The 26,104-nt window shown below is 33.2% G+C and overlaps 2 protein-coding genes across 3 annotated transcripts; one reads left to right on the top strand and one right to left on the bottom strand.

Annotated features, from left to right (window-relative positions):
- The first annotated feature begins 2,252 nt into the window (after window positions 1-2,252).
- LOC105159824 (uncharacterized) lies at window positions 2,253-4,105 on the top strand. The gene has a single exon (XM_011077025.3). The coding sequence runs from the start codon at window positions 2,530-2,532 to the stop codon at window positions 3,967-3,969; it is 1,440 nt and encodes a 479-aa protein (XP_011075327.2). The 5' UTR covers window positions 2,253-2,529; the 3' UTR covers window positions 3,970-4,105.
- Window positions 4,106-10,577: 6,472 nt separating this feature from the next.
- Window positions 10,578-22,298, bottom strand: LOC105159823 (villin-3). Of its 2 annotated transcripts, none has more exons than XM_088879578.1 (23): window positions 22,137-22,298; window positions 19,778-19,911; window positions 19,505-19,604; window positions 19,307-19,375; window positions 18,995-19,231; window positions 18,670-18,847; window positions 18,420-18,552; window positions 17,072-17,231; window positions 16,847-16,997; window positions 16,664-16,764; window positions 16,427-16,585; window positions 15,808-15,876; window positions 15,661-15,729; window positions 15,412-15,549; window positions 14,990-15,118; window positions 14,154-14,301; window positions 14,008-14,018; window positions 13,778-13,918; window positions 13,575-13,700; window positions 12,952-13,014; window positions 11,885-12,140; window positions 11,251-11,486; window positions 10,578-11,170 (listed from the first exon to the last, which is right to left on the bottom strand). In XM_088879578.1, exons 2-23 carry the CDS (start codon window positions 19,831-19,833, stop codon window positions 11,057-11,059), a joined length of 2,844 nt encoding a protein of 947 aa, XP_088735704.1. In that variant the 5' UTR covers window positions 19,834-19,911; window positions 22,137-22,298; the 3' UTR covers window positions 10,578-11,056. The 2 variants fall into 2 exon arrangements, with proteins under 2 accessions (XP_088735704.1, XP_088735703.1); XM_088879577.1 differs by having other exon boundaries at window positions 19,778-19,914; window positions 22,137-22,296.
- Between the last annotated feature and the right edge of the window lie 3,806 nt (window positions 22,299-26,104).

The raw sequence follows: 26,104 nt of genomic DNA, 5'->3' as shown, positions 1-26,104 counted from the left end.
TTTTAGCATGGCCCATTTATTTAGAAGCCTAATATTACGACACATATGAGAGGGGAAAAGCCCAAAAGCAGCAGGCAATTATAAGGAGGAAAGTTCACGCATAAGCAGGTTGTACCTTTAGCCCCAATTGCATTATTCTCGAGTCCTGCCACTGCCCACCACCTACCGCCTACCACCGACGCTGCAAATACACCCCAATTTCATATTACAGCTCGATCCGCTCAAGGCATTTATTTTTCACAGGCGCTTGTCGACTTTTTGCATTAATTTCTTTCTTTTTTCGTTTTTTTTTAAAATTTTAATTTTCAGTGAAGGAAAAAAAAAAAATAGGGGGGGGGGGGGATTTGTTATTTTTCAATTTTTGTTGCTTTGAGGATGGAAGTTCTTCAAAATATTGAAATATCATAATAATAATAATAATTATTATTATTAAGGATAATTACACTCACCTGTCATGAGGTTTGATGTAATTTCACGTAGACCCCTATAGTTTGAAAAATTATATCTAACACCCCTAAAGTTTGCTTCTGACTAATTAATAAGTTTTTTCATTAGTCAAAATTCACCGAACTTGTTTATAATTACAAAAAATTAAAAAAAAAATCTATATTTTACCCCCAATTGACTTATTGCATGTCAAATAAATCTTTTTATGATAAAAAAATTTACCCTCATAAGTCTCCACGCGCTAATGCATGTGGGGAGGTATATCTTCAACATTACAAGTATAGTTTAGTGAAAAAATTGGTTATTATTAATATCAGCAAATTCAGTGAATTTTGACTAACAAAATGACTTATTTGTTAGTCAGGAGCAAACCTCAGATGTGCTAGACCTAGATGTAGTTTTCGTGTCTATATATGTCATTTTTATTTTATTTTTTATTTTTATTTTGTTTTTCTATTTTACATATTCAAGTAACTACTTCTCACCATTTATTATCCCATTCCTTCATAATTTTATTTTCTTTACATATGAATTTTCTTTCATCCATTTATTCTCTTTATTTTATTTTAGTCAATTGTATTTTGATAATAAATTATTAGTTTAATAAAAATATTATTATATTTGCACACTCATCTAATGTGCATTTTTTACTAGTTATTATTATTGAACTTAATTTTCGTGCTTTTTTTCAAATTAATATTTATTATAACATTTTGTTAAACAACCACTACGCTCTTCTCAATTGCAAACAGTGTACTTAATTTTTTTTTTTTTAATGAATGAGTGGTAATAAAAGTCGAACTGAAAATTTCTTAATTGATCGGGCTCTGATACCATATGAAAAAGACTGCATAATTTAAAAAGTTTAAGTTACTAAAAAAGAAAAATATTTAATATTAATATCTTAAGTTAGATTATCTTGTAAAGTATATTTATATCAAATCTTGATGACTTTTTTTTAATAAAAAAATTAGTTTGAAAATGGCATTGAAAAAAAAAAGCTGTATGTAGAGTGAGAAAGTAAAATAGTTTTTAGATTATTTTTATAGAGTAAATTGAAAACTTTGGTGTGGAAAGCGATTTATCCTGAAGCATTGTTACTCAATTAAATTTGGTCAAATCAAATTAATTATACAATAAATATAATAAATTTATCATATAATTAATTATTTTTTTAAATAATAAATAAATATTATAATAAAATATATTATACTTAATATGTAACTAATTCAAATTAAATTAAATTCGATTTGAGTTAGAAATTCAGATTTACCATTTACAATATCAATGCAAGTTTGATTAAATATTAGACTAGTTGTTACCCAAGTCAAATCACTAAAAGCACTTTATTCCCATTCGCGCTTTCTCTTTAAGAAAAGTTCCCACTCCACAAAAAATTGCAATTTTGATCCTAAAATATAGAATAGTTTATAATATTAATTTTATATTTCTTAAAATAACTAAAATTAGTTTATCCTTAAAAAAATATTGCAAAATTAGTCCAATTCATAAAAAAAATTACAATTTTTAACAGTAATTTTGCAACTCTTGAGACTAATTTTATAATTTTTTCTAAATGTGGGACTGAGTTTAGTGTGAGATTAATATTACAATAGAGAAAGTAATTTTGCAATATTTTTTTTTTAAAATATAAGATAAATATTTAGTATTTCAAAAAGTGTAGAGTAATATTAGAAACGTTTTTATATTTTAGGATGGAAATTGCAATTTTGTCTCTCACTCCCTCCACCTTTCTTATATTAACGTAAGATAGAATAGAAGATGAACAACAACAGTACCACTTCTTAATTACCACGGAAGTTGTTTGATATACGAACCTCACCTTCGCTCATATGTGTGCAAATAAATATATGTAGATTGGAGAGAGAGAGAGAGAGAGAGAGAGAGAGAGAGAGAGAGAGAAAAGGAAAGCTACTGAAGAGAGAGAAGAAGAAGAAGAAGCTGGAGCCATTCAGAAAGCGAAGCTCATGAGAGAAGAATCCTAAGTACTAAAGATTGAATCTTTTTCGTCTCTGTGTGCTAGTGAGTGTGTGTTTTTGTGCGCAAGAGAGAGAGAGAGAGATGGGAATGGGATTCACAGCCAAGAGCAAAGGCAGCAGCGGCGGCGGCGATGGGTGGGGAACGGGATTCCTCTTAGTTTTCTTCCCTGAGGAAGACCATAACCACCATCAACACCAAACCAGCACCAAAAAGCCCAACAATTTCAATCTCTCATCTTCACCTCTCATGCGTACAAATTCAACCAATCTCCTCCACAAAGCCCAATCCACAATCTCCATTTGCTTGCTCCTCCTCTTCACCACCCTTCTCCTCTTCACACTCTCCACTCTGCCCTCCTCCACCACCGCCGCCCGCCGCCTCTACGCTGTCCCCAGACGGCAGCTCTCTTCCAGACCCCAAGAATTTTCCTCTTCACCTTCCAATTTGTCGCACGCATTGCAGGGAATGGGGACTCTGTACAGAAGAGGCACCAGAGCAATGAGCGACCTCGTTGTGGCTCATGCACTTGACTCCCTCTCTCTACACGAGTTGAAGCTTTTCCTCAGACTCTTTTACAGGTCTAGCCTCGCTTCAAGATCCGATCTTCTCTTCATTTTCCCATCGAAAATCGCTGACTTTGACAATGCGATTCTTCAAGAGAACGACTCGTTCTTGAAGCTCTTAGCGGAGTACAGTGAGAAATCGGGTAACAGTTCTCACTCTCCGGATGGTTTTGACCCGACCCAGTTCGTGAAACCGAGTAAGAAAGAGAAAGAAAGTGGAGAACCAATCTGGGGCAGACGAATTCGAGCCAATCTCAGCGAGGACGGTGGAGCTGAGTCGACTCATCCGAGTTACGGCTCGGTGGTGGGTTTTGATGTGGAGGAGCTTGACCCGGAGAATTCTTTATCCGGGTTCTTGGATCATGTTCCGATGAGTTTAAGAAGATGGGCTTGTTACCCGATGTTATTGGGTCGGGTCAGAAGGAACTTTAAGCACGTAATGTTAGTGGACTTAAAGGAAATGTTGCTTCTGGGTGACCCACTCGGTCGGGTTAGGAGTCAGAGCCCCGAGTCAGTCCTCCTGACCCAATCAACAACGTCCGGCAAGCATGTGAAGAGAAACTCGGATAAAAATCAGCCAACCCGGCAAAAGACAGTCCACCCGGGTATTATAATGGGCGGGTCAAGAGGGGTTCGGAGATTATCAAACGCAATGCTGACGGATATCGTCCGAGCATCCATGCAGCACAAGAAGAGGAATGCGGTTAGCGAGTCGGGTCTTTTCAACCAACTCGTTGGAAACGACTTCATACTAAAGAATGTGAACTTGATAGTGTCGGGTGAGACAGTACCCGACTTGAATTCAGCGGGCGGGTCAAACTCAAAATTGGGTCGTCATTTGTTCACCAAGAACCACACGGTGATTAGGCGGGGCAATAGTAATTTGGATGTGAATTCTATGGTAATGAGGCATATATGTTCATTCCCTATAGATTCTACAGTTTATAGTGATTGCTAGAGGTGAAAGAACAACAATGATCCTGGAAAAGGGTATTAAAGTAATTTTTGTTGGTTTTATAGGATTTGTTCATACCACAGTTGTAATAAAAAAAAAAAAACCAAGTTTTGGTTATATAAGTTTCCAAATTGTTCTCTTTTTGTTTTTCACTTTGTTAAATTTAAATTTCTCTTTGCCCTCCCTTTCATCTTGTAATAATTAGATTTCCAATTTATTTAGATGAAGAAAAGGTGAAGTTTTCTTCTTGTTGTATATTTCTAAACCAAAAAGACCAGTTTGTGTCAGTGGCCATCTGTCATCTTGAATAACTGACAGTCAAATCAAGTCCGCGATTACCGAAGGTTTATTAGGGGCAAAATTGGTTCTGCCACATGTGCTGCCTGTGAGCTTTCACAGAGCATTCACTACCGCCTGTCACCAGTTAATTGCCATGCACCTCTCACTCTAATAAAACACATAATAAATATGTTTTTTTAATAAGAATAATTACATTCATCTTTCCTAAAATTTGATGTAATTACGCGTAAATTTTTTGTGATATAAAAAATTACATTTAGTATTTTTGAGATTTATTTTCACATAACAAATAAGTCCTTCATTAGTCAAAATTCAATAAATTTGTCGATATTAACAAAACAACTGAATGAAAAATGATATCTACCTCTGATTGACTTATTAATAACGTATTACAGGTCAAATAATTTTTTTCAAACTGAACTACTCTTATAACGGTGAAAAAATATCTCATTACATGCACTAATGCGTGAAGACATATGAGGATAATTCGATCATAAAAAAATTATTTGACATATTATAAATCAGTAATAAATTAATTTAAGACAAATATATAATAAAATTAAACACAGTTGGGCAGCCGTCGGCCTATTTCTGGGTGGCCCTTATTTCTATTAGACTTATATAATAATAATAATAATAATTAATTAAAGTTGTTGATGTAATAAATAAAAGTAGTAGGCATAAGTCACGGAGGTAATGTGAAGCAACTATGCGCCGAGAGAGAGAGAGAGCGCATTCATTCACTCCACGTGCTGCTGCTGCTGCTTTCCTTCCGCGTTTCTCCCCTTTCCAGTTTCACCCGTGATGACAATTATACCCCCCCGCACCCCCCCCCCCCCACCAAAAAATAAAAATAAAAATATTACGAATATGGTCTAATGCACTAATAACGTGGAATCAATTCTCTTAGACTTTAGAATTATATTTACATATTTTTTTAATTTTTTTATGAGATAAAAAATGTTAATTCCACATAATGTGGAATTAAAAATACGACATTTTCTATTTTATTGGACCAAAAATATTTTGTGATTAATTTATCACCCTTTTCACTTTTGCTAATTGAAGTAAGCAGACCCTAGTTAGTAGTTACCTTCATACTCAAGGCAACTAGGTCAAGGAAAAAACGAAAAAAAAAAAAAAAAAGAGAATGGACGATGTATAAAAAATTATAACGAGTACCCTTCTGGCATTTTTTTTGAGATTTTGTTTAATTACATGTAAATCTCTTGTAATTTGAAAGATTACATTTAGTACTCATAATGTTTGTTTTCGTATAATAAATAGATCCCCAACAAGTAAAAATTTATGAAATTTGCTAATATTAGTAAAAAAATTTATATTTATCTTTGATTGACTTACTACTGACTCATTGCAGTTCAACAAATCATATTTTGACCAAACCATCATTATAAGGCTAAGAATGCCTCTCATCATATGTATTAACGCGCGTGAAGATGTATTTATTTTATAAATAAATCTATTTATTTGATGATGCGCAAAATAATTTTGAGACGGATATGAGTCGGGGTCATGATTTTGCATCAGTAGATAACTTTATTCTGCAAGTGCTAGTTTTTATATGAGAAGTTAGTAAGACACGATCGATTAATTAATTATTTTTTCTTTTTATCACTTATCTTGAAATGTACACCGTATAAATAAATCAAAGTCGAAACGTAATTAAATTATCATTTTTATGAATAGTTTAAGTTGACCAATAAAAAATAAACAATTATACTCTAATCAAATTCAAATCAAACTTTCCCTCCTAAACAAAATTAAATAAAGAAATAATTGGTGTTAATTTGCAAGTCCCAATTCTGATATTGGGCAGTTTTTTAAGGGTGACAAAAAGTGGGGAGTGTTGATTGACTTTCACTTCATGCTAATTTAATGCAGTGGCAGACAAGCTGTGCTTATTTTTTGAGATTAGTGGAAGGAATTATCCCAGAAAATCTAATTAATTATTATTAATTGATAATTAATCATACCCAATTTATGCTAAGTTTAATATTAATTGTTTGAGTTGGAAATTGTTCACTGTTGCCAACCCCACCCCCCACATTCCCTAGAAGCTTCCCTCCTTTTACCTCTTTGTTCTTGTAAAGAAAAGAAAAATTTATATTTAACTCTCTCGTTTATGATTTATTTATATAAATTATTATTGTATTTTGTATATTAATATTTTTTAAATAATAGGGGTGATTATATTGATGTTTTTTTATGGGTGTATATGTAATTATTTAAAGATAGTGATGATTTGTGTAAATAAATTATATATCAGGGGTTTAAATATAATTATGCTTAACAAAAATACATGACGACAATAATACGGCTATTGTACGGTCAGTAGTTATGATTGAAATTGAATAATATTATATTGTACCTACTTTCTCTGCCTATTTACATATATAAAAAAATAAGAAAAATGGAATCGAACTCGTTCACTCATTTGAATGAGTACGGGGGATCTGAATTTGAAAAGAGAAAATCGTTAGATTTATTGGAATGATGATTAATTATAATTCTTTAATATTTAAAAATTAGAATTACATTTATGATATATATATATATTATTATTTTGGTGATGGTCTCTATTAGAGCATCATGATTGCGTATTCATCACAAAATTCAAGCATTGTAAGAAGAAGACAAAACCACCGACTGAAATAATGAATTCCAGGTGTCTTCATCTGATTGATAGAGTTCATTGAAAGTGTGTATGCATATGATGTTGTGGGGATGAGAAAGATAGGGATCCTAAGCCTTTTGATGAGTGGACTTTAGAAGAAGATAAGCAACCACCCAAAATGCATTGGCTGATAGCTCTTCTATTAAGACAAACTTAGCATTGACATTGCCTCCTCCCATTACAATGTGGACAAGCATTGCAATTTCAGTAATTAAAACACATGATGTAATAATGCACCCCAAACCCACTCCAATTTAAATGAGTTGAATATTCATTGCTCAAAACTACTAAAAATTAACAATTTACATCCTTATATTTTTAAAATATAATAATTTATTACTCTTTATTTTTTAAAATAAAATAATTTTACCTCTTTAGACATGAAGATAAATTGTTTCATTTTAAACAGTATAGCAGGGCAAATTGCTATTTTTTTTTTCATACGAGTAATTTATTCATTTGCAATATCACAGGAAAGTAAATTACTATTCACAGGAAAGTAAACAGTATATACATACATATGTATTAATTTGGTCAAGAAACAAAAAAAAAAACAATAATTGAGAGAATATCAGTTGATATTTTTATATATATAAAAAAATCAAAATTGAAAAAAATAAAAAAGGAGGGCGTAGATGGAGACGAATGGAACAAGGAAAATCGAAACCCGCCCCACTTCAATTCTTGCGCTCCACAATATATATATATATATATATATCTGCACATGTACACACACGTGTACGTGTGTGTGGATTTTTTTTTGTTTTGTTTTTTTGTTTTACAGCAAAATATTTCTTGCAGGACTGTAAAAATGCAAGAAGAGGAACCAATTTAATTTAGGTTAAGTTGCATTTAATTATGTAAGAGTTGTCATGATTATAAATACATTTTTAATAGTTTGAAATTACAGTTAGTCACTTTACAATTTGTAAAGCCCGATAATCCTATCATAAAAGTACATAATTACAAGATATCCTCAATCTCGCAAAAAGAGCCCGAAAAAACATATGTTTGAAAAAATAAAAAATAAAAAAAAATCTAAATGAAGTATCAAGAATCGACAGCCAAACACAGACTATCTGTTGGTTTCCCAAACAAATCATAGCTCTTGTTTTTTGCCTCTCTCTCATCGGTTCTCTCTCATTCAGATTGTCATCGAGTATCGAGAGATCAATATTCTCGGCGCTGGCCCCAGCTCGCAGCTCCGATCTATATTAGTACGTTAATTTCACATTCAGTTTATTCTTGTTCTATGATTTTGGTCTCATCTATGTCCTTTTACTAGACGATCATATTGTTAAAAATTACGTCTGAAATGAATTGATCACTAGCCAAAACCTTATAAGATGAAGTTATATGTAAAACCGAACAAACCTCTCATGTAGGGTGATTCTTGAAGTGCACAGATCACAATATCTATATGTATACACATACACATACACACACGTGTGTGTGTATAGGGTGATATTTATACAGCCAGATACATGTTTCTTGCAAGCCTGTAAAATTGCATGAAGAGTAACCAATAATGAATTGACATGCAGCTTTTGCTGTATTATATACTAAACTTGATTGAATTATTTTAATTAATATAGCAATTTGCTAGAGGGACTAAAAGGGACTAAAAGTAAGCAATTTCGTAAGTTACTGGACCTAAACAAAAATGGACATAATTATCGGACTAAAATTAAAATTAGACATACTTAGCGGACTAAAATAATACTTTTCCCTTTTAATTTTTATGAACCATTGTTTTCGTCACTAACTAGAATTAATGATGACACCATTTGCTTAAATATATTATCACTATTAAAATTATAAAAATCATTATAGTGACAAAATAAAATTCTTGTGATTTGATCCATATGACCAATGATAGTTTTAATTTCATCACTTAATTTTATAGTCTTTCATATTCTTTTTTACTTTTTCTTTTAAAGAGAAACAACTAATTAACTACGTAAATCAACATATCAAAAATTAATTCAATACAATAAATTATTTTAAATCGAACATACAACTTCAGAAAAATTACTATTAAAACAAACGAACATCAACAAAAATAAAATTAAAATTAAAATTTTTTTTTGAAACAAAGGCGATGAATTATTACTTTTTGAGTATGTCGATTACAATCATCAATATCAAATATCTATATATAATAATTATGGGTAACTATAACAATTATATATATATATTATTAATATCAAATAACTATATCTAATAGCACCTAGTATTAAACTAGAACAACAATTAATACCAATTTTTTTTTAAATAATTGGAAAAAGGTTATGAAAACTCAAGTTGTAGAATAAGATAAGATGCGGATAGGGTTGCTATTGAAGGTGTAATGCAATAAATAATGGCTTCATTCACACGGGTGGCATATGAATATAGGTTAGTGTTAGGGTTCTACTCTTATACATATACATATATATATATATATATCACATGATAATACATCTTTATGCACTTTGTCCTGTGAACCCAATTGCCAACCTCACCATCCTAATTACCAACCACCATTATTTTTAATTTATTCATATTAATATGTTCAATTTATGTCCTTAGGTGCATTGGATTTTTTGTCATGTGACTTGGACCTAATAAATTTCATTTTCAATCAATTTGTAGGGTACCCTCTTAACCTTGATGATTTAAGCCACAACCCCCCAAATTATCCCACTTTCTTGAAATTATATTTCAGATTGTGATGATTACATCAGAAAAATATTATTCTGAGCGATGAATGGAATATAGGTTCCAAATAGATGACTAATTATGCCAACCAAAAAGGAAGCAATAATGCAATAAGAGTGATTATAGCAAAGGATAATAATCATATGAAATGATGGTTGGTGTGCATAAAGTTTTCAACTTAAGAAACAAAAGCCTCACCATTTTAAAAAATTAAAAAGGCCCCCACAAGTATATTTAATTGCAATAAAACCAAATAAAAGAAACCCTCAAAATTTAATAAGAGATTGAGAAGATTGATATCAAATTTGTGGACCTCTGGATGGATGAAGATGCCTCCAAGTTTCAAAGAATTAAAGAGTGAGGGACACTTAAGGTGTATTTCCCATCAGTTATAATGATGGCTGGAACACCCCTATTTTGTCGTGATTAGTGTTAAATAATTCATTATTTTTTGGTGGATGCTTTGATTAATTTGGATTTAGATAAATAAATTCAAATTTTAGAAAGAGAAATAAATTGAACTTCAGTGGCCTCGAATCTTTTAGATTTCAGATTGATTGATCAAGAATCATTTAGGGGGAAAAAATCAAGAATGATAAATACATGCTACCAAAAATAGAGAATTCATCACAATTTTCTTTATACATGGAGTATTAAATTCAATAAGAAATAAACATGAGATTGGGCTGTTGTTTGAATTTTAAAAATTATGACCTGTTCTATGTAAATTTAGCAATTGTTCCTATCATAAAATTGGACCTATAGTAAGTATTATTTCATAAGATGAGAATGAAGAGTGAAAAAGATGAACATCTCTTGCATAAATACAAAACATACTAGACATAATTTTCAGGCCAATATTTTCACTCAAATTGTCCTGTTCAAGCGAATTCAAGAACCGACAACGACAGAGTACTCAATAGAAGTACAATATTTATAGAATCTAATGGCAAACAACTTCATCTACATTCCTTAGCATGTACAAATGCAATACATATACACCCTCTTCTAAGTGAAAATAAAATAAAATAAATGACTAAAAGGATGAAGGGAAAGAGGAAATTCAGTGTTGACAAACCTGAGATACATACCAACCAAATCAAAGAATTTATAACCTGCCTGTTGTTTTCGAACTACAATCCGGGATCATGGCACATGCAGAAGTAGTTGAAGACGAGACGGAAAAAAAAAAAGTAAATCACTCTTCAAGGCGGACACCACATAATCAAAATAAATACCCACAACTTGATGCATGGTAAGGCAGACTGCAAAAATCTAGATGCACGGTCCAGGCTTCAAAACCCATAAAAGTAGGCTGCACCCGGAGTATAGATGAGGAACAAACAAAAACTTGCAGGTATAAGGGAAAACAGCACTTAGTTTGCAAATCCATTTCTAGAAGAGGTCGACTTTCCTTTTATACATGTCCTGCTTCCACTTGGGCAACTTATAGAATGAATCTTTTGCCATTCCCAGCACCGACTTGAACTCTTCATCAGAAAGATAAGCCTGAAGGTTTTGGAAGAAAGAATTAGCGTTGCTATGATGTAATAAAGTGAAATAGATAAAAGGGACCAAGCATCAAAAACCTCTCTTCGTTTAAAGTCAATTCCTTTAACTGGGTTGTCGGATTTAGCCCTCAACTGTTCATAGCTAAATGTAGTCTGATTACTTTCAGAGTCGTTTTCCTCCTGGTCATTCTCTGGCTTTGATCCGGAGTCGCCCCCATTAGTTTCTGGGGCCGCCTCACCTGTCTCAGTTCCCTTGACATTCAGAACTTCTGTGGGGTGTTCGACCTCACCAGCGCCTTCACTTTTGGCAGAAACTGAAAACATCAGAAGTAATAATCAAATAGTAGAAACCAAAGTGAAACATGTCAGTTCTCGTCAGAGAACAAACTAAGGTTAGCCTCCAGAAACCCACATTTGGAGTATAGCAATCAGATCTTTAGACAAAATGGATTAGATTATCAGAGGGTGAGTGCAATTAACATAGTAGAGCATTGAAAGTGATAGGGGAAGATGTCCGACTTCATTTGGAGTGTCTAAACTCGTTCTTACAAGTGCAATAACATCGAGATGTATTCAGCTAATGCTTCGTAACGTGGTTTGTAGTCATCAAAAGCAAACAGTCCGAGTTATTACTGATTTGATCTAAAGTGCTTTAACTTCACTCAAATGAATGGGACACATGAACCAGGATATATTCAAAAAATCATGGTACCGGGAGAGCTAGTTTCTGCACGTGGACTTCTACTTGGCCGCGCAGGAGAGACTGAAGATGATCGTTTCTTTTCAGCAGTCAGAACGGATGATAAAGCAGCCACTGCAGCAGCTCTCTGTGACCCCTGACTTTTCCCTGCTGGCCTTGGGTTAGAAGCAGCCCTTGGAGATGAAGATGAACTGAATGCAGAGTTCAAAGCAGCCAAGGCTGAAGCTCTTTGTGTTGGTCCCCCATGATTTGAACCATTGGATTTCTCCTGATATACATAATGCGTAAACCAATTCAATTCAATATCAAGCAAAATCTGAAAACTCAAGTTCTACAATAGAGAAAAAGAAGATCAATATTTCAAGTTTCAACAAACCAAAACATCCCTACTGCAACTTGTGCAGCAAGCACAAGGATAAATGCAAAATTAAAGATGGGAATAAAATTCTAGAATGAAAATCCAGTTATAATTTTAACTAAAAACTCAACTCCCAGCAGAATATGTGCCCCAACATAGAGCAATTCTGTTAACTGAACTACGATAAATAGAAAAAGAGGATAAAGAGAGCTAGAAAGTTGAGAGGCTGCAATTATCAATGACAGGCAAGAGAATATATACTATATTGCTCGTACATTTCAAGATGCAAAGACATTCTTGAACAATCTAAATTAAAAATCAGAAAGCAGCTAATCTCTCTCCCAAGGAATGTTGAGAGGTTGCATTTAACAAAAGATAATGCTAGCACGGAAGTTGAAATTTTTGCAATTAACAATGGCAGGCAAGAGAAAATTAAACGTACATGTTCACAATCAAAGCATTCTTAAACATCTATCTGAAACTAAAAATCAAAAGCAGCCAATATATCTAACAAGCCTCTAGATGACAAATAAACAAACTGCATCGGCAATACCAACTTGCACCAGGGGCCATTCTGATCCCTTTCCCAACCCCCTTTCTGCTTTAACATATACTCTAGCCAAGGAACAGGATAACAAAATATCCAGAAAAAGCACTTGACAAAACAAACATCGAAAATCACAAGAACCAAGTAGATAACATTGCACCATTCTTAGTTTACCTCTGCAGCATGACCAGCACCAAAGAGTAGCATGACTTTCTTTTGAAATGAGTTTCCATGTGCCTATTTTATCAAACACAGGAAAATTTGTTAACTGGGCATATATGGTACAAATATCATATGGAAACCAACTTTTCTCTACAACTGGAAAAAGCACAAGAATCTCTTCCACCAGAATTACCATGAAGACATTATGAAGTACATCATGATCTCATGTACTCAATGGCCAACAATTTATTCTAAAAGATAATAGTATCTTTTAATTCAACCATCCGGTTAATGCTTAAACAGACCTGAATTTTATCCCACAAATATTAAAAGAATTCTTGACCAATGGCATGTGTAGCGTATAATCGGATTTGAACCAGGTAGCTTCAGAAGTTAAAATGCATGTTAAAGACATTCAGCTTTACCATCTACATGGAAAAGAGGCAACTAATTTTTTGAGTGTGTTAAAAGTTGAAGGCATAAATAATGCCTGCAAGTGGAACCGCCTCTCACACTGATAAGTTGAAAATTAGGAGGCATGGAAATCATGTCACAAAATTTGGTTGACAACAAACATCCCAAAATAAACAAGAAATATCATGATGGCCCTGAGATTAAGAGAAACTGTGACATACACTAGCTTTAGCGGGATCCCATGAGAAATATGTGGTGAAGAAGCATGGCTCATTTCCTTCAGTAACTTTATATAATGGAACATTTGGGAGCAACCCCTCCAGGGACACAGCCATGTCCACGTATTTCTGCGATAAGCTTCGGGGTCAATTGGGCACATAAGGAAGAACAACGCTAGCAATTGAAAATCTAAAATGTCCAATACCTGTCCAATTTCAAAAGCATTTTGCTTGTCTTTCAAATCTACTGATTGGCCAACCCAAACAAACACTTCAGCATGCGTGTCGAGTATCAATATATCCTCAGTTAAAAGGTCATCTTGAGAGAAGTTATATATTTCTTCCACCTGGCAAATGAACATCCTTTAGGGATCCACGTGTTTATAATGCATAAGCAGCTCAGGAAACTTTAAACTGACCCTAATACAATGTTTACCTCAAACTTCCCTGAGGGTCCATGTGGCAGCATGTGCATCAACAGAGAAAAAGTTAGAGAAAGGAAATTGCTAGATCGAAGATGTCAGCAAAATCATACTAGGTTAAAAGGAGAGGAGTAAAACAAGCGTAATATAAGACTGCTACCTTTATTAAAGGAGAATGCAAACAAGTGGGGATCTCTAACAACCTCAGGCGAGACCTTCTTACTGGTGTAATTTTGTTTTCCTCCTAGAGCAAACCAAAAAGATGAGCTCTCAGTTCCTTCTTTGGTGTGCTTGATGGTTGATCCTGGCTGAGTTCATGAAGATGTAGGAAATTAAAGTTGTCAATTACAACAGAAGGTATAAGATAGAGACAAATAAGTATCTTGAAGACACGATTTTGAGATGCGCTATAAAAAGGTCAGCTAAGTTCCTAATGCCCATTACTTATAGCCCTACTAATTAAAAGGCAGTAGTTAGACATTTGAGCATTCAGACTGCTAAAAGCACAGGGAACCGGATGATTTGATACCAATACTCACTCACATCAGCAGAAGTCCAGTAGGAAACATCAGTCATGAACTATCCAATTTTGCACTTCCACCACCACATCAACGCAGGCTGAACAAGCCTCAAAGTTTGCAATGCTTGCGAAAATTTTATTGATGGAGAATTTTTAACACAACCTAGGTTTTTGTGGAAAAAACTACTTGATATAACCCATGGTTTCAAACTGCAGGTTTCAAGCCCAAATTGGAAAAATACCAGAGATTCAAGCTGAATTTTGAGATGTTAAGTCACTACCCAAAATGATATCAACATCAAACTAAAACAATTAGGCAATTAGATGAATAAAAAGCCATTCACATATACCAATCAGTACTATTCCTTTCACATCATTCAATGATAACCTAGATAGTGCAATGATATTTACAAATTAGGAGATCATTTTTAAACAAGAATCTGAACACCTGATGTGAACTTCCACAAGATGTATACCTTCAGGAATTCGGCAACTTTGGCTACTAACTGTTGCTGCTCAAAGGTGCCTTGATTACCATGCCAACTAAAAATTGATGATCCAGATTGCAGCAGAAAACAATCATTTGAATTCAATGATGTTGCCACCTAAAAAGTATGACAGAATTTTATTAAAGATCAGACAAATTCACCCAAGCATAAAGGTCTTTATTAGAGTTCAAGCAGGATAAACACTGAGGGGCAAAGCATTAATTTCTTGCCCTTGGTAATAAAAGTCAAATTGGAGATAGTTAAACTGTGAGCATCATTCATTTTAGTTCCTAGGAATTGTAGGTTTGAATTACAGCATCGAATGTATGCAGAACGCAATAACAATTTAAGACAGAATAGAAAAAAACAGAGACAGAAATGAGTGTAAGCAAACATGCACGTAAACTTACAGCTTCAACTTGAACAGCTTTGTTGTTATGCCGAGAAGTTCCAGATATGCGGATGAGTGCAACACCATCAGCAGTGTATGTTTCGTCATTCAAACCTTTATCAGCTATATAGTTCTTGTAGCCAGAGCTCAGTCCACCCTTTCAGAACAATACTATAATGTCAGAGAAATGGTTCACACTTTCATTTTTTCTTTTTTTCTGGTTTACAGTTACTTTATGTTCTTATTCCAAGTAGTAAAAGGGGCACACCTTAAGAACCACCATAGGCTGAAAGATTGCAACAAACTGTGGTGGCTCTTTCCCTTGAAATATCCGACCCTGGAGGAAGCATAAATTCATATTTCAACTGTCTATATTGGTTGTCTTTTGTGGTAAAACAATAAGGTTTATCATTACCTGCACTGGTCTCCCCTTCAGTGAGTTACACATTGTGGTGGACAATTTAGCAGCCATCTTTTGATCCTCCTGAAAATTAGTAACTCATCTTTTAGCTCATTCTCTGAGCCACACCAATCTTTGACAAAGTACAACCAAAAGCCTTAAGACGAAAGTTTTCAGATAAAGAAGAGCAGTGACTTGCTGAATCCACAAAATCAGACTGTGATGCATTGAAAGTAGGAAACAAGTACAATATCTCACATATAACTCACTACCTCAGTATCAGGTCACTGATGATAATGCTAAATGGTTCCATAGTCTGAAGTCAATTTAAATAATATAATGATGTAATCACAAGCAAGATTTTCTGAATCCAGAAAATTATACCATGACATACTGAAGGCATGATTAAAGCAAAATCCAACAATCCCCACTCACTATTAATACTGATAGCACTGATAATCAAGGCAGGCTAAAGTCAGAGGGATTCACAATGTAATCACCATAAAAAGATTATTTCTCTATCTCAAAAGAGATCTCCTAATTTGATAATTTCTGGGCATGACAGCATGCATAATTCTATTTTCCAGTAAGCATAGATTGCTTTTACTACATAGCCAGTTTCCACTTATATTACCTCAACGCTGTCTTTCCCTATCCAACAACACAAGTAGTAATCTTCTTTTCTTTCATAAGAATGGTATGTGTAGAGCACAATATAGCAATCCCCGCTGTAAAATTTACCAATGTCTTCATTCGGCACTGGAGTTTTGGCACTACCATTTATGCACCAAACCTGGAAACACATAATATTAATACTCCAAATAATTTGGTGTTATTACATATTGATTGCAAACACATGCACAAACTAGACCTCTGTCTTTCCACCTCCTTCAAGCAAGGGAGGGACTTCCTCATGTACAGGAGCACTTCTATTAGCTCCTTTCATGGCACCACCTTGCTGCTTAAGCAAAGCTACAAAAATTTGCAGCACATTCTCACAGTTCAGCATTCATGTCCAGAAAATGCGTTTAAACAACTGTGGATTGACGGATACCTGCCACTTTCCCTCTTCCCTCCTCAGCAACAGAAGGAGCTGATCCTGATGGCCAGGAATCAAAATTCGACTTGAATGAATGAGTCTCATAACCTTGAATGAGCCGAGTTATATGTGTTGACTTTGGTCTATTTTGGCTAGCAACAAAATCCTGAAATATCATTAGGATGTGAGATTTAAAACAAAATATTATAGTGGAAGATAAGGAAGCCTGTAAAATTTTACCTCTGCAACTTGAATGGCAGCTTTTCTCTCATCAACTTGAGTTACCCGGCCAACCCAAACAAATACCTCAGCACCACAGTCCAACAAATAACATTTGTTATTTTCCAGAGCTGATTTAGAAAGTTCACCATCGATACTCTTAACTTGACCATCAATAATGCTGGCAAGAAGCAAAAAAGGGGTGGTCACTAAAAGTTAGTTCTCAGATTGGGGAAAGAAAGACAATTACTTACACCAGGAAGAATAGATTAAATATGCGATTTAAAATAAGAACGCATGCACGAATATAACAATCAGCTTGAAATGCAAAAAATAAGGGAGTCTACTAATCAAAAACAAAGTAGTCCCTGTATTAGGACAAAATGTGTAACAACAACGTAAAAGAAGCGCCACATATAAGTAATTATATAACACATTCATATGTAACATGATGCTGAACCTCAGATTAAAAAGTTCTAAACACTAGTTTGTAACTGGGCAGGTTCTTATAGTGGGGTTTGTTCTTCATATCCAACGTTGAGACATCCAAATATAACTTAGTGAATTCCAGTGTGCAGAATGTAGAAGTACCAAAATCTAGAAAGAAAGAAATTTCTTATCCTATACAGGTATCTCAAATTCAAGATTCATAAACAATTACAAGAACTAATAAAACAAAAGAAAACTGACAATGAGGGTTTGCATATTCAAATAATGTTATAGTGAATTGATACTTTATAAATTTGTACAGAGGGGGAAAAGAAAGAAAGAGAACTCGTTATTTGCATAAATAAATCCAATCTGAGTTCCTCTCTATGGTGCGTTCACCAAACGGAATTCTTCACTGTACATTCACAGCAGAAATTTCATCATCTCAAGAAATACAAACTAAAAGTAACTCAAAGTGGGAATATTTCACTTACTACCTCTTAAGAATCCATCAACCAAATAGCACACTACAAATTTCCACTCTTTCATAATATACAAACTTTCAGACCTATGATTTCCAAAAGGATGCATCAGAAGGACATCATGAGCTCCACCTCCAGTCTCCTCTTCATAACGTAAAGGCAAATTTTCCAAAATGGTAAAATAAAGCAAGATTCATATCTTGGACTGTCTTTCTTCAACTACATGGAACACGGAAGGCAGTCTAATCTCACCACAACTTGTTACTTTAACTAGTTCACTCGCACTATTGATTAAGCAGACATGCAATTAACATACATCGATATAAACTGACTATTTACTGGTTTCATATCTCATACATCTATCAATTGCCACTGACATAGACACCAATGTTATTTGCACGCAAGCCAACAGGTCTAACTCGGGGACAGCATAGAATAATGTACAGAAAAATATCCACCTGTATAATTGGGCAGGGGTCTTCTCCGGAATGATATCATCTTCAGTAGCAACCTTCTTTCCGATTGGAGCAAACCCACCAAAGAGGACCCAGAATTCACCAGAATCTGTCTCGGCTTGTAATTTCCCATCATCTGCAGTGGGGAATAAGATTTACAAACAATAAAGGAAGATACTATCAAACAAGATCTATAAATATACATATAAAAGGTACCAAAAAAGCAGATACTAGAGATTTTGAGTGTACTCACCAACAATGGCAACATCACACTTCCCCTCGTGGTACTTATCCTTCAAAAACTGAATAACTTCTAGTGCTTTGGCCCTTTCCTGAATATTGGAGTTTGCACCATTGAATTGATATATCTTGTCTTTAGTGTCAAGAATAAAAACATCATCATGATTCAGGGAGGAGCGTGAAAACGGGACCTGCAGGCAAAAGAAGATCAATCAATTTGTTTTTCCATATATACAATATGACATAATAATGATGTATATTGATGCTCATGACATCGAACACTATTTTTTTTCTAATGATTCCATGATTGTATAGTATTTTGAGCACTCCCTTCCTACCTTCTTCAATCTTACAACACGCTTTCCTTTACAAATATACAACCGTGTTTCAAACTCTTCTTCTTCAGGTTTCTTAAATCCAGATGCAACACCACCTTCCAGTGGTATGATGCATGGTTTAAAATACGACAAGAATTTGTCTGATTCATGCCCTTGTAGTTCTCTGTACTGCACAGCACGTCCACCAAGAATGGCATCAAGTTCGACAGTTTTGATAGCTGCTGTCCCAGCTTCATCCTAGGAAATAACAGAAGTTCAGGTTACATAGTAAAGAATTTACTCCACAAACAAGGATAAGAATATGATCGATACCTGACTAGTATCCTTTCCGAGCCAGAAGTGTATGTCATAAAGATAACCACCTCCCTTACCAGGACTTGTCTGCATACAATAGTATTTTCAATACAGTAAGTCCAAACATAGTGCCCACCTTGCCTCCTCAAAACAAAAGTACCTTAAAAAATAAGCAAAATATCTTACAGACGTGGATGAGGAAACAGACCAGTGTACCTGAAGGATAATATAAGAATCTCCGGAGTAGAATTTTCCATAATCAGATTTCGGCAAAGGAACTGGTTGGAAGTTCTCAATCCTCCAGATCTCAGTCCCTCTATGAAGTGTTAAGTTAATTAACAAGGCGAGAAAATACAAACTAAGAAGCACAAGTGTAAAATGGACATAAACTCATAAAGTATCAATTTCATATACATTCATGTCTGAGACATAAATATAAACAAGTCAAATGGTTAATCAATCAAGCATAGTTTCCATATGAAAGGATACACTTTCTGACCCGCTCCCTGAAAAGCAGGTTCCAGAGATTTTGCTGAGCTAGACATTGTGTGATATCCTTGATTTGGCAAAGGGAAAGAAGATTTCCAAGGTCCTTATTACTATGTTTCAAATCCACGGATCCACTGCTGACATAAATGAAGAAAGAAGAGGTGAGCAAGAATTCCAAACAAATGGCATTGAGGAATTTCACATTCCCATATGACAGCAGCCGAAATTATTCTAATGATGAGGAGAAGTTAACAGAGGATATGCATAGAGCAGATGAAACAAAACCTACATCACCATTTAACCCAAAAAAAAAGGGGCTAGCAATTCTGCTTATATTCAAGCAAAACAATATGACAATTATACTAATTCTTTGCAGCACCACAAATTCAACACTTAATATGCAGCAACTATCAATTAATTTTAAGTAATAATCTCTCTTGACTGATGTAATTGGAAAAATGAAATGTTACAGGACAGAGCTAGACATCGGTCACTTCAAAAAAAGATCAATATTTCACAGAATCTTCTATTGGTTAGTAAACTGCTTTAAGATTGTACATCCTTCTTAAATATTTAGACAAGATGACAAACTTTGGCAACAGCCAGAGTCCTTTAAAATATTTTCATTTCTAAATTAAATTATTAAGCATTATACTCCAGTTGTTTGAGCTAATGAAATATTTCCCAACATCGTTCAAATGCAATTTTGTCAAATCAATCAAAATAGAATCCCAAGATAAGATGTAAGTTGTTTATCCTGTGTAAAACTGTCAGTGCGATAGTTTCCACAAGCAGAACGATCCACAAAAAGATAATAGAAGTTTCCGGACACTGACAGGCAATTACAATTAATCCGGTTAATCAATAACATTATTACAACAAAAATTTCTTGGTTTAGCAAGGCAGTAGGAAGGCTGAAAGCAAAAAGAAATGGACTCCTCAGTCTAGCTAGTCTAATTACCTAAAGTAGAAATATATAAGAGTTGGTCACTTATGAATATAATATGGAACCCTGATTCCAGAAATTATACTTAGCACCTACATAATAGTGGAAAAGCCAAAGAAGCTATAAAAAGATGAATTAACTAGACACCTACAGTCCCACCAACAGTAGGATCCAATTGAATCTATTCCAGTGAAAAACATAGTGATGTTTAAGATATCCAAAAACTTCAAATATAGCCTAACAATAATTCTGCTTTAGCATTACTACAGTATTACACGGAAATAACCATGCTACAAAGGATGTACTCTACTTACAACAAGTTCTCACATTTCCTTGACATATAGCAGTAGCATATGAAGAAGCTAAAATCAATCCACAGGAAAAAAATATGCTTAGATGTCCTTCCAACATAATTGTCATCTGTGCTTGCTCACCAAAACATTCATATATTACTAGCACAAGGTCTAGCTGATTCGGAATTCTTGAATACCCTCAGCGTACAACTCATGCTTTCCAGAAGGCGCAGTGCTATTAAAGCTTTATGTCACACAAAATTTACAGTATACTCCTATGTTCCAACCTCAAAATTCGATGGAACATAGTGTTATAAGTCATAACACAAAATTTGTCCGAATATCAGAACCAGAAAATAAAAGGGCACAATCCTGTAGAAGTACTCTTATTCCACCTTTAATTACTTTTCAGCATCTAATAAAACCATGCAGAACAAGCACATCCAATTTCAGCATCGTTTTAAGCACCACAAAAGAACTAATTGATATATGTTCTTACAATCAAAGAGAATAATGCTACGCAGCATACAGCATGATTGCCAACTAAACAACCCACAATCAAACTATTAAGAGGCACCAATTTCCAAGACATTGCTGATCATCAAACCCCCAGTCCAGGATAAAAACATTCAAAGCATATTCATAAACCTCAGTTCCCAATTAAAGAAATTAACCAAGTTATGATGTTGAATGGTTAAAAAACCTCAAAACTTAAACTCCCCATGAAGGCCCGTCCTTTTACCATTCCGTTAAAGATTAAGAGATCATAAGAAAATATTTCAATCTCCAAACAACAAAAAGAAAAGCATAGAATTCAACTCTGACAGGCCAAACGCCACAAATCCCAAACATCCAATAGACCAGAAGCCGATTATTCATCATTAATTAGGTCGTAATAAAGATGACACCAATTCAGATCATTTCTCTAATTAGATTAATTAACCAAAATAAAACAAAGCTCATCCCACAAATAACCCGTAATACCTCAGATCAACACAAAACTATATCCAATAATCGCATAACTCAAACCGTAATCAAAGCAAACAATTCGAAACCAGATCAATACACCGGACAACGGATCTAAAACGAGCCAAAGTTCAAACAAATTCAATCACCAAACCTTTTGGGAGATCTCTGCAAATTCCCTATCTCTGTTCAAAATTTTCGAATGAAGGGGGGGATTTCTAGAGAGAGAAAGTATAGAAAAGGAGAAAGGCTTATAGGGAGGAGAGAAGAGCATGCAGAGCTGGCAAATGGAAAAAAGTAGACATAGATAGAGAGAGAGAGAGATTTATTTTAAGAGAGAAAAGGGAAATGAATAATTGTTGCATGGTATTATTATTATGAGATAATTACACACTCTTTCTTTGAGTGTGATGTAATTATATATAAATCCTCTATAATTTAAGAATTTATATTCAATACTCTTAAAGTTTTATTTTGTGTAATAAATAAGTTTTTTTATTATTCGAAATTCATTAAATTTATTCATATTAATAAAAAAATTAAATCAAATTTGAAATTTACCTTTGATTGATCCAAAACTGACGCAGTGCAGACCAAATCAATTTTTTTTGCACTAAACTACCCTTATAATGGTAAAAATATATCTCATCACATGCATTAATGCGTGAAAGTATAAGGATAATTTAATCATAAAAAGATTTATTTGACCTGCTACAGGTCAGTAATAAGTCCATTGGGGGCGAATACATTTCTTTTTTTGTAATTTTATTGTTAATTTTAGCAAATTCAGTAAATTTTGATTGATGGATGAACTTATTTGTTATACCAAAACGAACTTTAAAGCTCTAAATATAATTTATTAAATCACAAAAGATCTATATGTAAGTATATCAAATATAATGGGAGGAAACATAATTATCCCTATTATTATCATTATGGGGTGTAATTTTTCTACCCTTTTCTTCTTTCTTTTTTTTTTTCTTTTAATCACTGGGTTTATTTTTCACTTTTTTACTTTATGGGGTTTTGAGATTTCATGCAGAAATTTTGTATACTTCTTTTTCAGACAGTATATCCCAAAAAACATGTACGTACAAATATAGAGAGAGAAATGTGAAGATAAATACAAAGAGGGATGGACAATTTAATTCGAATCTGATCTGGTTATATTTAAATTAAGGACAAAATGCATAAAACCCCCCTGTGTTTTAAAAAGTATGCAAAAAGCACCTTCCTATTTTCAGAATAGGTTAAAACCCCCCTCATGTTTTGTTTTAGTCAGCAAAAAACCCCCATTCTGTTAGCAACTAACGGGAAGTGGAGAAGACGCGCGTCTGCTGCGTTTGGTAGTCTTTTTCTGCGATTTAGGTTGATATTTAATGATTTTTTTGACCAAAATACCCCTGTATGGGTCTATATAACACACAAAGGGGTTTTTTGCTTGTTTTGTGTATTTTTTTTGTCATTTCTCACCTTAAAAAATAAATTAAATTTTGGCATATTAAATTTAAATTGAAATATTAAATTAAATTATATTTAAATTCAAATAATTTTGTAATCGTTAATTATTAAATCTAACTATTATTTTTAATTAATTAAAATATATAGTTAATTACAATAATTATTATTATAATTATTATTAATTAGCCAAAATATTTAATTATTATAATTATATAAAATATTCTTAAGTTACTAAAATATATTTTAACTAATATAATTAAAATTAATTAAAAAATTAAAAAAAAAGAAAAAAAATCTGGTACTTCGCCCACTTTCGTCGGAAACTTCGAAACAATTTTTCGACACCGTCCGGACGAATTTCCGACGCCCAATGGTACCATTAGAATCCTCTCTTCAAGACGAACATTTTCATACCTTCAATTTGAGTTTTCGTCGATCATAGAGAGTGGGCTCAAGCAACGATCGCCGAACATATTTTCCGTCGATTCGTCTCCGTCCGATCGAATCTCGGTCTCAAACTAGCACCATCAGACTCGTCTCTTTAAGACGATTCTAACGAGACCAGTCTCACTCAATTTGGTAAAAAATTTATGGAGATATGATGATTTAATCGAAATCTCGTCGCCGGCGACGAGATGTGGTGGTGGGGAAGCCGGGGTAAAGGGGGTGGGGGTGGGGGTGGGGGGGCAGCGGGGGGGAAGGGGGTGGGTGGGGTAGTTAGTTATTTTTTTAATATATAATAATAATATATTTTTAAAATTTTAAATTATTTATATATAATATAAATTAAATAATATGTTGAATCTAGACTTTTTATTTTTTCAAAATCTAACGGTTGAGATTAATTGATTAGATTTAACGATCAATATTTGATCAAAAAAATCCAACGGTCATTAGAATAAGAAATAATTTATATTAAGTAAGGGTATAACGGTCATTTTCTAAGAAATTAACACCGTTAGTTGGATTTAACGGAAAGGGGGCGATTGAGCTGAGTTTACAAAACACATGGGAGCTTTTAGCCTATTCTGAAAACAGGGAGGTGCTTTTTGCAGACTTTTTAAAACACAGGGGGGTTTTATGCATTTTGTCCTTAAATTAATTACATGATATTATATTTATTATGTGATTTATTTTATTCGATCAAATCTTATTTATATAAAAAAATTCAAAGATGTAATGATACTGCTCTGTCTTATTATTATTATTTTTTTTAATTAATTTTTTTCTTTCAATTTAATTCATTATATTTTTAACTGCTCTATTTTTATTTTTGGGTAAATTACAACGGGTGTTCATGAAGTTAGTTATAACTACGAATACTCTCTCATTATTTAAAAAATTATAAATATTCTCTTGGAATTATAAATACTCTAACAAATATCCCTACAATAGGCTGCCACAATGAGGTACCGTTAAAGTATTTGCAGTTTCATGGGTGTATTTGTGATTTTTTAAACAATAAAGAGATATTTATAATTATAACAAATTTCAAAGGATTCTGTTGTAATTTACCCTTTATTTTTTTTCTTAACTAATGGAAAAAAGTTTTACTCCTTTTTATAATGGGTAAATAATATGATATAGTTTAACTTTAGATTTAATTGTACAAATACTCCAACGTCTAATTATACAAATCTTTTATAATTAAAAAAAAAAACTCATCTTGCAAATAATAAAATTAAATTGTTCTTTCGCACTTTTAGCTGAAATAAGTTAAAAATGCAATTATTTATGGAAATAATTTTATCAAAGTCGAGCTGAAGATCGACAAGTTAAAAAACTAAAATGTATCTAAGTCGATTCTAACCCAATAATATATATATATATATATATATAGTATGTAGTGTATCATGAATTCGTAATCAAATGTATTTTTCACAATAAAATGAATATTTCCCATCTTGAAGTAGACTCCTCCTAAACAATAAAATGGATAATTATATTTATATCCCTTTATATGTGGTTTATTTACAGAAATCATTCATATATTTTGCGTAATTACAGAAATCATCCACAACAACCAAAAAGCAATGGGTGATTTGTGTAATGATATTGATATTTATAGGGGATGTAACTGTAATTTTCTAAAAAGTACGGATATATAATTTGTATGAAATGATGTCGAGGTTCTGTGCGGATGTATATGTAATTTTTAAAAAGTATGAATAATTTATATAAATAAACCATAAATTTGAAAGTGTAAATATAATGATCCCAAAATAAAATAGAATTAGATATAAAAAATGGAAAAATTGTTAAGGTATGGTTGGTTCAAGTCCTTTTCAGTTGCATTGAATGAAAATGGCTTCCAACTTAGGGTCATGTGCTCATTGCTTTTCTTCACTTCAAATTCAATTTGGATTATAATCATATGCTTGATGTTCCATGTGAGCTCTAACTACCAAATATCTACCACTTTTCCAATTTTAGTTTACTGTAATTTTCCTAATTAGGAAAATCTAACCGTTGTTATAGTGGTAAATGCGATATATATTACTTCAGTTATTTATTTTACAATTAGATTCTCTTTGAGAATACGAAATTATACGCTGTTTAAATAAATTTTAAAATTGAAAATTCTCCATTTACACCTAATTTCATTCCGTCAAAATTTGGGTGAAAAATGTTGACGTTATAAAAAAAGGGTAAAATATACTT

This window comes from Sesamum indicum, linkage group LG4 (assembly GCF_026168435.1).
Source record: "Sesamum indicum cultivar Baizhima isolate 11 linkage group LG4, ASM2616843v1, whole genome shotgun sequence".
NCBI classification, from domain to species: domain Eukaryota; kingdom Viridiplantae; phylum Streptophyta; class Magnoliopsida; order Lamiales; family Pedaliaceae; genus Sesamum; species Sesamum indicum.
This window is presented reverse-complemented; position numbering and strand designations above follow the sequence as displayed.

Excerpts from the sequence above, each read along its gene's own strand:
- LOC105159824 (XM_011077025.3), top strand. The coding sequence starts at position 2,530 with ATGGGAATGGGATTCACAGCCAAGAGCAAAGGCAGCAGCGGCGGCGGC.
- LOC105159823 (XM_088879578.1), bottom strand. The coding sequence starts at position 19,833 with ATGTCTAGCTCAGCAAAATCTCTGGAACCTGCTTTTCAGGGAGCGGGT. Across the intron at positions 18,553-18,669 it reads GTGTGATGTTGCCATTGTTG|ATGATGGGAAATTACAAGCC; the intron begins GTGAGTACACTC and ends TCCCCACTGCAG. Across the intron at positions 16,586-16,663 it reads AAGGAGGTGGAAAGACAGAG|GTTTGGTGCATAAATGGTAG; the intron begins GTCTAGTTTGTG and ends ATGTGTTTCCAG.